At 37.0% G+C, this 15,473-nt stretch overlaps 1 protein-coding gene across 1 annotated transcript in view; it reads left to right on the forward strand.

The window, feature by feature from the left end:
- Positions 1-15,473, forward strand: part of LOC308687924 (uncharacterized protein) — a 57,007-nt gene that overhangs the window by 19,159 nt on the left and 22,375 nt on the right. The window contains exons 6-9 of the mRNA XM_081360744.1: positions 851-1,000; positions 2,527-2,700; positions 6,472-6,645; positions 8,719-8,880. Coding sequence (XP_081216870.1) covers positions 851-1,000; positions 2,527-2,700; positions 6,472-6,645; positions 8,719-8,880 — 660 coding nt within the window. The remainder of the gene's footprint in view (positions 1-850; positions 1,001-2,526; positions 2,701-6,471; positions 6,646-8,718; positions 8,881-15,473) is intronic.

Consider the following 15,473-nt stretch of genomic DNA (forward strand, 5'->3'; position numbering starts at 1 on the left):
CCACAACACAAACACGCCTGCTAACTTCGCGATGAACACTCCGACCCCGGGAAACATTGTTCCCACCACTGACATTGGGCAAAGGTTTCACCGTTTGTGCTTGGTGTAGGGCTACTTTCACTTTCAGAATCACCGTCATCATCAGAGTCCGTGAAAAGAAGACCCAACATTGCGGGAAAGCTTTATTGATGCCATTAGATAATAATAATAATAATAATAATAATAATAATAATAATAATAATAATAATAATATATAATAAATAATTATATAAAAATAATAAATACTCACTGACGTTGACAATATTGCTCTGATAAAACGGCTCACTCGCACACTAGCTCCGCTTTTGTTCGCACTGATTCAATGCGCTCTAGCTCGAAGATTTTGTATAGAAGCATGACTTTTTTTCGAGTCTGGGATTAAGTATGACATGTCTGCAATCTAGTGGAGGGGAGTTCGAACGAAATTTGACACCCTATTGGACAAAATCGGCCGTTTTATTCAGTGCCGCATCTTGTCGAGTAAACTCGACCGTGGCGCCTAGAGGGTTAAAACTGACTAAAAAACTACATCCCACATCAAAATTTAATAGCAAGGTGATCTATTCACAAATTGTCAAGAGTGCTTGTTTTAACAGACGTATCATTGTTATACAGATCCAAGATGAAAACGGCATCGTTGTTCGTCAGTATTTTGACATTTTCCTTTATTGGAGTCAAGTCATAAGTTTAAGTATAAACCGATTGACAAAGGACAAAAAGGCACATTATTGAGCACACTGATCTCAAAAGGCATACTTGAACGGTCACACACCTTTTTTAATGATTTGTTTCTTATTTCTCCCCTGTTTAGGTTGGCACACTGTAAGCTCACTGGTCAGTGCTGTGAAATTGTTTCATCAGTTCTACAGTCATCAAACTCCTCCCTGAGAGAGCTGGACCTGAGTAACAATGACCTGCAGGATGGACTGAAGAGTCTAAACTGTCACCTCAACATACTGAGGTACTTGAGGGTCTGTGAAAAATAACCACACAAGGACATATCATGGTAAACTTATTCTGAAATGCTTTATTTTTTCACACCAATCTATACTCAAAATGCCATTATGCATATGTAATTAAATGCCTTTCTGTGTGGAGTTTGCATTTTCTCTCTGTGTTGGTGTGGGTTTCCTCCTTGCACTCCGTTTTCCCCCACAATCCAATAGGTGAATTGGAGACAGTAAATTGTCCATAGGTGTGAGTATATGTGTCTGTGTGTGAGCCTTTTGGTGAACTGGTCATCTGTCAAGGGTGTCCCTTGTCTGTGGCCTGAGACGGTCCCCATCCAACCTCACAGAGCATGAGAGGACCTGCACAGAAGAATGGGAGAAAATCTATAAATCCAGATGTGCAAATCTTGTGGCATCATACCCCAAAAGACTTTAAACTGTAATCTGCACCAGATTAGATGCTTTAAATAAGTACTGAGTTAAGGCTCTTTGTACTTAAGCAAAGTAAATATTTCAGTATCACAAATCTGTTTATTTTTATTTTGCTTTGTCATTATATAGTGTAGATTGATGTCGAAAAAAAAAACTAAAACACTACAGGCAGCATAAGGTTGCAACATGACTAAATAAATAAATAAGGGGCATGAATATTTTTCGAAGTTGGCAGCAATATATATTGGGTCATTGTAACTCAGTTAAGTTAAAACAGCATTCTCTTGTTTTATGTTAAATAAACCTGATTGAATTAGGTTACAACAACAAAATTAGAATTTATAGGTAGAAACAGTTAGAAATACTTCTTTAAAATAACAACTGCACTTTCACTTTTTTATAGTGCATGTTTATGTAAAAAATAGCATGTTTTCTTATGTAAAAAATAAATAACTTGCTCATCATAAATTATATCCTTGAATGTATCAAGCCCCTCACAATGAAACGGAAACCACAGTTTTGCTCTTTTTTTGTGAGGTAAATTCTTTCAGGATTATTTCTCACCGCATCCCAAATTTTAGAGTTAATGTGGACATGTGAATCTACTGTTGTTGAAACCCTGTTACTACCAACTGACGTATTTGCACAGGTTCAGTGTTGATGTATTTCTATGTATGTGTGAAAGAGAACTAAGAAAAAAGTAGTGGTGACTGAAATTGTTATTGATTTAAATAAATAGTTTTTTTAAGAGAACGATTTCCATTGAAGTATATTGGGGCCTTTACATTCATGTTCTTTGCAGACCTTTCTCAAAAACATCAGACAATGCATACAGTGCTCTAAAACAGTGGTTCTCAACTCCAGTCCTCGGGACCCACTGCTCTGCACATTTTGTATGTCTCTCTTATCTGACACACTCAGTTCATGGAGTCTCTCCTAATGAGCTGCATGATCTGGTTCAGGTGTGTTAAATAAGGGAGACATACAAAATGTGCAGAGCAGTGGGTCCCGAGGACTGGAGTTGAGAACCACTGCTCTAAAACACCAGTCTGTATTAATAATATTGTTTTTGTAATGATTTGTTTCTTATTTCTCCCCTGTTTAGGTTGGCGCGCTGTAAGCTCACCGATCAGTGCTGTGAAATTGTGTCTTCAGTTCTACAGTCATCAAACTCCTCCCTGAGAGAACTGGACCTGAGTAACAATGACCTGCAGGATTCAGGAGTGAATCTGCTCTGTGCTGGACTGAGGAGTCTAAACTGTCAACTCAACATACTGAGGTATTTGAGGGTCTGTGAAAAATAACCACACAAGGACATATCCTGGCAAACTTATTCTGAAATGCTTTATTTTTTCACATCAATCTATACTCAAATGCCATTATGCATATGTAATTAAATGCCTTTCTGTTTGGAGTTTGCATTTTCTCTCTGTGTTGGTGTGGGTTTCCTCCTTGCACTCCGGTTTTCCCCCACAATACAGTAAGTGAATTGGAGACAGTAAATTGCCCATAGGTGTGAATATATGTCTGTGTGTGAGCCCTGTGGTGGACTGGCCATCTGTCCAGGGTGTCCCTTGTCTGTGGCCTTAGACAGTCCCCATCCAACCTCACAGAGCATGAGAGGACCTGCAAAAAAGAATGGGAGAAAATCCACATCATACCCAAAAAGACTTTAAACTGTAATCTGCACCAGATTAGATGCTTTAAATAAGTACTGAGTTAAGGCTCTGTGTACTTAAGCAAAGTAAATATTTCAGTATCACAAATCTGTTTATTTTTAATTTTTAATTTTTTTTGGTCGTTATATAGTGTAGATTGATGTCGAAAAAAATAACCTAAAACACTACAGGCAGCATAAGGTTGCAAACATTTTTATAAATAAATAAATATTTTAATCATATTAATAATTAATAATAATAAATATTTTTCCAAGTTGGCGGCAATGGCTCTACGATCTATTTAGGCTTACAATGCTTGAAGTTAAATTGTTTTACTTTAGCACATTTTAATTAATTAAACTGAACAAGAGGCAAAAAAAAATTTTTTTGAGTGTATGTTTGTTGTATAATGTCAGTTGTGATTTTCACTTTGATGCTACATAATGTGTATAATAACCCCAAATCACAATTTCTCATTGAAGCAAAATCTGCTGATTACAAGGAGCAGGCAAAGTCAAGTCAAGTCACTTGAGGGACATATCGTGGCAAACTTATTCTGAAATGCTTTATTTTTTCACATCAATCTATACTCCAAATGCCAAATACTCCAAATAAAAGCAAACAAAACCTTTTTTCCTTCTTTGTCATTCAGAGCAGATTTCCTGTTGCAGAAACGAGTCATGACTATACTGCCCTCTATAGGTCTGGTGCAGTTATAGTGCACATGTGTCGAATGTGTCCATCCTGAACTTTATTGGAAATTGTATATTAGGTCAATGTAACTCAGTTAAGTTAAAACAGCATTCCCTTGTTTTATGTTAAATAAACTTGATTGAATTAGGTTACAACTAGAGCCCGACCGATATGGATTTTTGGGCGCCGATGCCGATACCGATAAAAAAAAAGCCAGATACCGATATATCGGCCGATATTATTTATGTGTATATTATAATACAGTAGCAATATTATTTATGTGTATTATAGTACAGTAAGTTTGGACACACTTTACAATTGGTGTGTACAAACTTTTGATGGGTACTAAATATAGAATACACAGTATAAACAGAATAAATACAGTATATAAACGTTTTGCAATGATAACTCAAATGTGGTGATTAAAAACTTGTGTGACAAAGATATGTAATGGAGGCAGGGTGAATGATAGAATGAGAATTTGAGCTGTAACCAAACTAGTTTGCATTGCATTTTATATTATATTATATTCTAAATACTCTTCTATTTTTAATCTTAATTTCTCTAATATCTACCAGTGGAGGAAGAGCTCAGATCTTTTTAGTAAAGTTAAATTAATAATATCATAATGAAAACGTTTATAATTACATATGTACAGTAGTTTTATACTATTTTAAATAAGTAGTAAGCAAAATGTACTAAACGTGAAACTAGGGCTGGACCCAAATATTCGAATATTCATTCGGTGGGTTGGTATTCGATTTGAAAATTTGACATTCGAATATTTTTTTTTATTTTTTTATTTTTTTTACATCTGGGATCCCCCGCGAAACAGTTCTCATTCGCGCTTGAATAAGGCCGGCGACACACTGGCTGCGTGGCATGGCCGTTTTTATTTCGGCTCCCATGTTAACAGATTGGAGTTTGCACACTGCCTGCGTGAGACATGCGTCGGCGCGGCTCGAGCCACGCGGAAAACGCATGCATGCGACGCGCAAGTGTTCCAGAGTCTTCTCTGGCAAGAGCGCAGAACAGCGGAGTTTGTATGGAGGAAGTGCATGTCTGAGTTTGTGTTTTGGATTAAGCTGTGTTGCTTTGACATTGTGGAAAATAGAATAATAGAAACAAAATGTATTAGCCTTTTTACCCGTTATTATCAATCTAAATTGATCTCGTTTTTGAATTTAACTTAATTTCGTTTTTCTTTATTTAAATGTCGTTTTTTCCTTTATTTAAATTTCTTTTTCTTTATTTAAATTTCGTTTTTCTTTATTTAAATTTTGTTTTTCTTTATTTAAATTTCGTTTAATTTCTTTATTTAAATTTCGTTTTTCTTTATTTAAATTCCGTTTTTCTTTATTTAAATTTCGTTTAATTTCTTTATTTAAATTTCGTTTAATTTCTTTATTTAAATTTCGTTTAATTTCTTTATTTAAACTTCGTTTAATTTCTTTATTTAAATTTCGTTTTTCTTTATTTAAATTTCGTTTAATTTCTTTCTTTATATTTTGTTTTTCTTTATTTAAATTTCGTTTTTCTTTATTTAAATCTACCATTTACTGTGTCAGTAATTTTGTTAGTCAGAAAAATATTAGACTACCTTAAAAGTATTGCTTAATTTAACAGACCTGTGTGTGTGTGTTTAATATCACTAGTGCAGAGTCCTTTCTCGGACGCGTTCTCTGCCCGCGTGAGGTGCGCCGCTTCCCGCTCGCACTGTTCTGTAGTTTACTAAAAGTGTATTAATTCTGAACGTGTCGCGTCTCCATCTGGCTACTTTTAATGCAAAATGGCCCTATATAAAGTGTTATAATTACATAAATTATTGGAATATTGCTTGATGTTGTAACGTAGCAGAATGAGCTTTAACACTGTGCTTTAACACTGTGTCTACACCGGACGCGCTGTTATTTTTTTGCCACTTTTGCCAGTTCTTTGTAACAGCTTTTAGGTGCTTTATTGGCAGCGCCATCCTTACATAAATCACTGCACACTGCATTTTTTTAAATATTAATTTATCGGCCGTTATAAATGCCGATACCGATAGTTAGGAAGATGCCGAATATCGGCCGATAATATCGGCCCGCCGATATATCGGTCGGGCTCTAGTTACAACAACAAAATTAGAATGTATAGGTAGAATCAGTTAGAAATACCTCCTTAAAGCAACAACTGCACTTTCACTTTTTTATAGTGCATGTTTATGTAAAAAAAAAATAGCATATTTTCTAATGTAAAAATAAATAACTTGCTCATCATAAATGATATCCTCAAACGTATCAAGCCCCTCATAATGAAATGGAAACCACAGTTTTGCTCTTTTTCTGAGGTAAATTCTTTCACGATTATTTCTCACCGCAATCCAAATTTTAGAGTTAATGTGGACATGTGAATCTACTGTTGTATAAACCCTGTTACTACCAACTGACGTATTTGCACAGGTTCACTGTTGATGTATTTCTATGTATGTGTGAAAGAGAACTAAGAAAAAAGTAGTGGTGACTGAAATTGTTATTGATTTAAATAAATATTTTTTTAAGAGAACGATTTCCATTGAAGTATATCGGGGCCTTTACATTCATGTTCTTTGCAGACCTTTCTCAAAAACATCAGACAATGCATACAGTGCTCTAAAACACCAGTCTGTATTAATACTATTGTTTTTGTAATGATTTGTTTCTTATTTGTCCCCTGTTTAGGTTGGCACGCTGTAAGCTCACCGATCAGTGCTGTGAAATTGTGTCTTCAGTTCTACAGTCATCAAACTCCTCCCTGAGAGAACTGGACCTGAGTAACAATGACCTGCAGGATTCAGGAGTGAATCTGCTCTGTGCTGGACTGAGGAGTCTAAACTGTCAACTCAACATACTGAGGTATTTGAGGGTCTGTGAAAAATAACCACACAAGGACATATCCTGGCAAACTTATTCTGAAATGCTTTATTTTTTCACATCAATCTATACTCAAATGCCATTATGCATATGTAATTAAATGCCTTTCTGTTTGGAGTTTGCATTTTCTCTCTGTGTTGGTGTGGGTTTCCTCCTTGCACTCCGTTTTCCCCCACAATACAGTAAGTGAATTGGAGACAGTAAATTGCCCATAGGTGTGAATATATGTGTCTGTGTGTGAGCCCTGTGGTGGACTGGCCATCTGTCCAGGGTGTCCCTTGTCTGTGGCCTTAGATGGTCCCCATCCAACCTCACAGAGCATGAGAGGACCTGCAAAGAAGAATGGGAAAAAATCCACATCATACCCAAAAAGACTTTAAACTGTAATCTGCACCAGATTAGGTGCTTTAAACAAGTACTGAGTTAAGGCTCTGTGTACTTAAAGGTACAATATGTAAGAATTTTGCATTAAAATATCCCAAAATCTCAAGGCTAGTGTTATATATTTTGTTAAGCTGATTACTTACAATATCCCAAATTTTTCCAACTATTTTTAAATCGTGAGAAAATTGCGATTTTTAACCAAGGAAACGGGGCGTTAGAGCAGGGGTGAGCTGGGAGTCGCCAGTCAATTGCGTCATATCCGCGTTACCCTCGGTTTCCGCTCGTACTGCGTGGAGTCCTGGACAAATGCGGAAGTTGTAGTTGTAGCGTCTATCAAGCAACAAACGTTAGCTTGTTTCGTGCAGTCGTTATGGAACACAATTATTCTTTACCGATTGCAGCTGGTTCTGTCGACAAAGCGTGCTTAATTTTATATTTTCCAAATGTAGCATTCGGTAATAGTTATGTTTATGTAAGGAAAGTATTATTGCTTTAGATTTGTGTTTAGTTTATTGACATTGTTTATCACATCTGGTGTTTATGGCCATGTAAATACACATAGCATGTGTTATACATAAAGATTAATCAGTATTTTGGCAAATGATGTGGGTATGTTCGAATGTACTTTTACAACAATTGTTTAGAACACGTAAAACAAAAGTCGCGCACAACGCGCATTCACCGTGGCAACCGCGACGGCACTTAACAGTTCAAAAATGAGAGCTCAGATCCACCGTTTTTTTTCTCTTCAGTCTCTCTCTCTCGTTCCAACGCGCGGCTTATAAGCGGTCTCTCCACGCCGATCACTGCAATAAGACACAGGTGTTCGAAGAGTCTAAACTGTCAACTCAACATACTGAGGTATTTGAGGCTCTGTGAAAAATAACCACACAAGGACATATCGTGGAAAATTTATTGTGAAATTATTCTTATTCCAGAATTATTTCTCACTGTATCCCAAAATTAAAGTAAATGAATATGATCATTCTGATGAAACGTGATGCATTTGAGTTGATGTGGGTGTTGACTCTGTTTGCATGAATTGCCTCAGATCATTACCATATGAATAGCACGCACTGTCTGTAGGCATGTTCACATTTGCTGGAAACTGACACGAGAGACAGTTACATCTCTCTCTCTTATACAGATTACATAAACAGAGAATATTTGTTTTCATTTTGAATAGGATCATTTAAAAGTAGACACTTATATGTATCTACAGATATATTACTCTTGTCTGTGTGACAAATATTTGCAGAATTTTGTTTTCCTTTTTTGATGCACTGCAGGAAAAAAGTTCACAGAGACGGCAGAAAACATCCTGTTTGTTTTGTTTTGATTAACACAACTGAAAGTAAACTTTTTACAGTTTCGAATTATGTATTGCTGTATAACCATATTATCATACATTACATAAATTAGTATTGTATTATGTGAAAAAATCCATCAAAAGGTGCCGGTATGTCTGTCGACCCCAGAGGGTTAATTCTTTTAGATTTTATGGGTAAAAATAGATTTTTTTTTATTTTGAAATTATAACTTACAATTATATCCTTTAGATAATTTGTATCTGATAATTTGCAAATTTTACAACACTCTGATTTCATTAAAATCAATCAGATGCCACCAGTAGATGAAGCACACTAACATGGACACTTACTGTTGTTGTAGATTATCTCAGTGTTTGGTGACAGAGGAAGGTTGTGCTGCTCTGGCTTCAGCTCTGAGTTCAAACCCTTCACACCTGAGAGAGCTGGATCTGAGCTACAATCACCTAGGAGAATCAGGACTGAAGCTGCTCTCTGATACTCTCAACCATCTGGACAAACTCAAGTATGTTAAGTAATATAACAATAATCCTGTCTAGTGTGATTGGTTTTGTTTTTTTTAAAGGGTTAGTTATCAAAAAATGAAAATTCTTTCATTATTTTCTCACCCTCATATCGTTCCAAACCTGTAAGACTTTCATTCATTTTCAGAACAGAAATGAAGACATTTTTAATATAATCTGAGATATTTCTGTCCCTCCATTGACAGTGCTACCACTTCAATGCTTCAAAAAGTTCATAAAGAGATTGTGAAACTGATCTATTTGAATTTAGTTTAATCCAAATTTTCTGAAGAGACATCACTTTACATGATTGACAGATTTAATTGACTCTAAAATTCATCAACGCACACATCAGTTATGTTAAATGGAAGCTTAGACATGCTTGCTTGATGTGTGAGAATGTGTGAGTTATTCTTTTGTTACGGAGCACGTTTGATCTTCTGCAAGAACCAATGAGGTTCATTCTCCTGTTACGCACACTGTTAACCCTTGCTGTAAAAAAACTGACTTCCAGCCACACTGAGTGTGAAACCAGTGTACAAACCAGTTTAACATTATTTATTTCATACATGTACAAAAGTTGAGAATTATTTGAGAATTAACAGATATTTAGTTTTTTTTATGTTTTATTGAATATAATTAAAGTTAGTCACCATGATGGAGATCAGTATTTGCTTTAGTTGGTCTCTTAACCCTTGACTTTATAACATTAGTTTCTCTCTGGCTGCTGTAACTGAGCTTATAAAACACATTTGTTATGGCAAGACAAAGTCAAGAGGAAGTTGATCTGGTGTTTTTGGCTGTTGTGATGATGTCATGATCATTTTGGACATGATTCTCTGATCTCATCCTGTGTATAAGCTTTGAATTAATGGCTATTTAATATTTGTCATATATCTGTTAATCTACCTCATGAAATCCAGAAATGTTTCTGTAATCAGTTATTCTGAAGAATATTGAAATCATATACTGCATTAAAACATTTTGAACTACTGCATGACTCAGACACACACAGACATCAACATTCATGTCGCAATGCATGCTGGGTTCCAGGATAATATAAAACTCCCAGCATGCACTGCTGCATGAATAAATAAATAAATTATTGTCACCATTGTTGAGAGACGTGCTGATTTTTTATATCTCTGTGCAAGGCTGGATTAGTACCCCCAGGGGCCCCTGGGCACTGAAGCTCATTTTTCTGAAAAGTAGGGCTGCCCGATTTGGGAAAAATGTCATATTGTGATTATTGAGGTCAATATTGTGATATGTGATTGCGATATAGTAAACAAATGGTTTCATGAGTTAACCCCTTAACGCCGACTGTCGCGAATTTGCAACAAACCCCTTCCATTCAGACTGCAGGCGAGATAGCGTGTGTTTTCCCCCAATGCCTGTTTGTGCACATTCGATACATACCTAGGAACCTTTTGCACGCACTGGTTTCTCGTAGGAGCGGTCGGAGTGGGAACTACATCCGGTTCACGGAAGCTAATATTTTGGTTTGCAAAATCCGCATATCAAGGGCGCAAATGTGGAGAAATTGCCCAAAATGAGTTAAGTTGTGCTAAGATAAAAATATGTACCAGCTTATTGATTGCCTCTATAGCTATGTTATTCATATAGACTTGATGTGACGAATATTTTTTACGTACTTTGTAGATTTCGGTTTGTAGCAAATACGCGACATTCGTCCATAACGGCTGGATTGGGCTATAATGGCTACATATAATAATGCTGTATTTAGGTGGTTTCAGGCAAAAAAAAAAAAAATCTTTTTTTTTTTCACAAAAAATAGCATGTTAGGATATAACACTATAAGAATATATAATGTATGCACTGGAGAAACAAGGAAAGAGTAAAACAGAGTGCAACATGGAATGTATAAAAAGTACTGTCAATGTTAGGGAGTAGGAGAGTGTTTTGTTTCTTGCTGTTGTCAAGATTCATTAATTTGTCAATTAAAGTTTATAAGTTCTAACAACTTTGTGCCATGAATAAAATCTACATACCTAAGATGGCAAAATGTGTTTTATTAATTTTACCATTTTGTAAAAAAAATTACCCTAAATGCCTGTTGTCGCTAATTTGCAACATACCTAAATTTATATCTATTCTATATGGTATAGACAAATTAACAATCTCAACTTAATTTAGCATCAGCTTGGAGCCAGAAACACACATAATACATCTTTTTATTTAATTGTAAATAAATTCAGGCGTCAAGGGGTTAACTTGCTTATTTCTCAAGTAAAATGCACACACAGATTAGTGATAATGCTGAAATTTGTAGCCTATTTCTCAACTCAAACTAGAAACAACAACTGAATGCACAGTGTTTTCAAATTAAAATAATATTTTTTAAAAATTAAATATTGTTATTTGTCTCAATAATACAAGCGTTAAAAATAAATGTCATATTTACTGGTGCCTGTCTAGGTAGACCTAGGACATATACCGAAATTGAATAAAGTTATCAAACTGCACTGCATAAATTATAAATTAAATATAGACTAATCCTTATTATAGCAAAAAAAAAAAAACTTTAGTCAACAGCAGTGAGTAATTTTCTCTGTTCTTTTTGTTCTTTGATTAACTGTACTGACAGAAAGCTTAATTTGCTGCTGTCTCTTTAAGACGAGCCGCAGCTGACAGGGACGCTGATCTCACACGCGCCTCATTCTCTTAACTCTTCACATTCATCTTAAGACAGCTCTTATGTTATGAAGATACTCGACAGAACGGACATTTTGGCATAATTGTGTGTGTTATTGTAAGTTCAAGCTCGAAAGATAACTGTATTCTGGCGTGCTGTCTGTGTGCACGATACTGGCGCGCGCACGCGTTTTTCTGTGTGTGTGTGTGTGTGTGTGTGTGTGTCACAGTCACACTTAGTTGTTTAATAGCATTTGCATGAATAAGAGATCATATAATGTAATATACACTTTTTTTATTCTGATTGGATAATTATCAAGATCGAGGCCAAGCCTGTGTATACTATTTTTATGTAGCAGCGTACGTGGCGCACAAAAAAAAAAAAACTCCAACCACGGAGGGCCCCTCTCTGCGCAAGGGCCCCTGGGCACGTGCCCAGATTGCCCGTATGGTAGATCAGGCCCTGTCTCTGTGTGTCTACAAGTCAGTGTAACTGTTTCTTTGGTTGTGCATGATGTGCTAAAAAAATGTATCATTGTAACCAGAGCATATGAGCGGAGTGGAGCGGTGAGAATCTCAGCTCATCGCTCACGGAACTGTTCACCCCTCCTCTCCCCCGCTCAAAGCTACATCAGGCCGCTCCGCTCATTATCGCTCAGCGCTCAACGCAGTTTGCTTCGCGCTCCACTCAAATCGCCCCCCGCTCACTCCAAAAAAGGAAAAAAAATCTACATGTATATCACTTGTAGCGGTCCCCAACCTTTTTTGCGCCACGGACCAGTTTAATATCAGACAATATTTTCACGGACTGGCCTTTAAGGTGTGGCGGATAAATACAACAAAATAAAATGATACGACCGGCATAAAATCTGGGGTATTTTTTTTAAATTAGCCTAATAAACGTGAATCCAATGTGTAGGCCTACTAGCAACTTTATTAGCAGCGTCCTCTTAACATCGCGCCTAAAAACAACTGAAAATCTCCATTTTTGACACTGGCTGTGTGCTTTCATGTTTTGTGTGAACATGTGGCTTATGAATGTTCTCATAGATGAGTTTCTGTGCAACATCATCACAGAGATGTGCGCATAACTAGGGGTCAGAAAACAGCAATCTTTACAGCATATCTAGCAGAAACAGAGATGACACAGAGCTGTTGTTCTGTAAACTGCACTAACCGCCAAAAAGATGGATTTAAAATGTAAGAAATCAATACTTTTATTCATCAAGGATGAATTAAATTAATCAGAAGTTACAGTAAAGACATTTATAATGTTACAAAAGATTCTATTTCAAATAAATGCTGTTCTTTTGAACTTTCTATTCATCAAAGAATCCTGAACAAAAAAAATGTACATAACTGTTAATAATAATGAATGTTTTATCAAATCATCGTATTAGAATGATTTCTGAAGGATCATGTGACACTGAAGACTGGAGTAATGATGCTGAAAATTCAGCGTTGATCACAGGAATAAATTACACTTTAAAATATATTAAATAGAAAACAGTCCATTTAAATAAGTGTATATATCGGGCCATATGTTTGCTGGCCACTTGGACATATCTTTGATTCATTCGTGGTCTGAAATAGCGTAGGGATCTGGTAATGTCTCACCATTACTGAGAGTTCATTTCTTAATATAATCTGCGTAGTTCGCGCTACCTAGGCTCCCTAAGTAAATGATGCTAGCCATTTCCTCACTGTCACACACCTAGCTAGCTGTCGCACGCCTCATGTCTTTTACAATCTGTTTACAGCAGTGATCTCAAACTCAAATTGGCTGGGGGCCACTGCTGTGAACGAAAGCTCATAGGAGGGCCATTTTAACATTCAAGCACAACAAGAACGCGCAATATTTTTCTGGAAATTTACTTCACTTGCTGAAATGTTAGCTCTCATTTACCTCAGATTATGTAACTAACATTTTTGTGTCATACTTAACAAAAAAATGTAAACATCAGTATATTAAACATATATTTAACAATATATAATATAATTTTAACAGTTATTGCAACCTTTTTTCCCTTACTTTACTTTAAGTTAAATAACTTGTCAAAACATTGCACTGAACAACATTGCAGTGAACTCATGCAATCCCTGAATACATTTGCACACTATTCTATTTCTTGCCAGACACCTGGCAGCGCTTCTGATCACACAACTGAGCCACGTTTGCACTGATGGAGGTCACAGTTGAAACCCTGAGTACAGCTTCAAGATGGGCATCACTAAGCCTGGACCTGTACTTGCATTTATTGAAGTTCATAGTTGAGAACAATTTCTCACACAGGTATGTGCTTCCAAAAAGGCACATTACCCGACTGAACACTTTGGACAGCTCTGGGTATCATGGAGGTAACTCTCTCAAAAACTGTCCAGTCTTGTCTGCTTTTCCTTGTGCCTCTCTGAATTTAGTTTTTAGCTCACTCAGTTCAAGTCAATAAGTTCCATTTGCAACACACTTGGGACACTCTCCACGTCAGTTGAGAAGGGATCTGCGAACAGCTGGAAAGTGTCACGGTGTGACTTGAAGTCAGCAAAACGCTGATCAAATTCCTCCAGTAGGTTGTCAATAGCAGAAGCATATTCATCACCACTGAATGCTGTGCCCTCCTCCACAAGAGATCTGCATGTAGTGAAATGGCTGAGGTTTTTTGCAGAAAGCTGAGTTTTCCACAATCTCAGCTTTGTGGAGAAAGCTTTCACACTTTCATATGCTGCTGTGATGAGCTGACCAGGACCCTGGAGCTTCAAGTTAAGGATGTTCAGCTCCTGTGTTATGTCCACTAAGAATGCAAGGTCCATGACCCATTTAGGATCATAAAATTCAGGAACATCCATTCTGCCATCTTCCATGAATCTCTTCACCTCTGCTCTTAAGTCAAAAAATCTCTTCAGGACATTCCCCCTGCTGAGCCAGCGCACCTCAGTAAAGTACATCGCCATATGTTGACTCAATTTCTTCTAAAAAGGCCCGAAACTGGCGGTGCTGTAAATTTCTCGACCTGAAGTAATTGACACATTTCAGGACAACAGACATGACATGTTCATATTTCAGGCATTTGCTGCACAGAGCCTGTTGGTGTATAATGCAGTGCAGAACAACTGCTGGATCTGCATTTTCCTCTTCTAACTTTCTTTGTACCAGCGCTACCAGTCCGTTTTTTTTGCCTGTCATAGATGGGGCGCCATCAGTGGTAATGCCCACCAGTCTGTTCCACGGCAAACCAGCGTGCTCAATCGCGTCGCACAGCTGCTGAAATATATCGTTGGCTGTAGTACGGCCATGCATTGGACACAAACTTAACAACTCCTCCGTCACTTCAAATTGTTCATTAATACCCCTGATGAAAATAGCTAGCTGCGCAATGTCTGTTTTGTCTGTGCTTTCGTCGAGCGCCAAAGAGTATGCAGTGAAAACTCTAGCTTTGCCGCACAATTGATCATAAATGTCACTCGACAACTCGCTAATCCGCTCGGACACTGTGTTTGCAGATAGAGAGAGATTGTTGAACAAGCCCTTCTTTTCTGGACATAGAATCTCAGCGACTTTTAACATACAATCCTTCATAAACTGCCCTTCAGTGAATGGCTTTCCTGCTTTCGCGATCAACTCACTCACCACATAACTTGCTTCAACTGCAGCATCAGCATCCTTTTTGGCTTTGTGGAAAAGGCTTTGCTGGGACATTAGCTCTCTCTTCAACTTCATGGCTGTCTTTTCTCTCTCGTCTGCCTGGTACTTCTCATACTGTTCTCCATGTTTAGTTGTGTAATGACGCTTGAGATTATACTCCTTTAGGACTGCGACTCTTTCTTTGCATATCAGACAGGTAGCATTTCCATTAAACTCCACAAAAAAATACTGCAATGTCCATCTTTCTTGGAACTGTCTGTGTTCATCATCCACTTTCCTTTTCGGTTTAGAAAGAGACAT

Source organism: Scardinius erythrophthalmus, assembly GCF_964197995.2.
Source record: "Scardinius erythrophthalmus genome assembly, chromosome: 1".
Taxonomy (NCBI): domain Eukaryota; kingdom Metazoa; phylum Chordata; class Actinopteri; order Cypriniformes; family Leuciscidae; genus Scardinius; species Scardinius erythrophthalmus.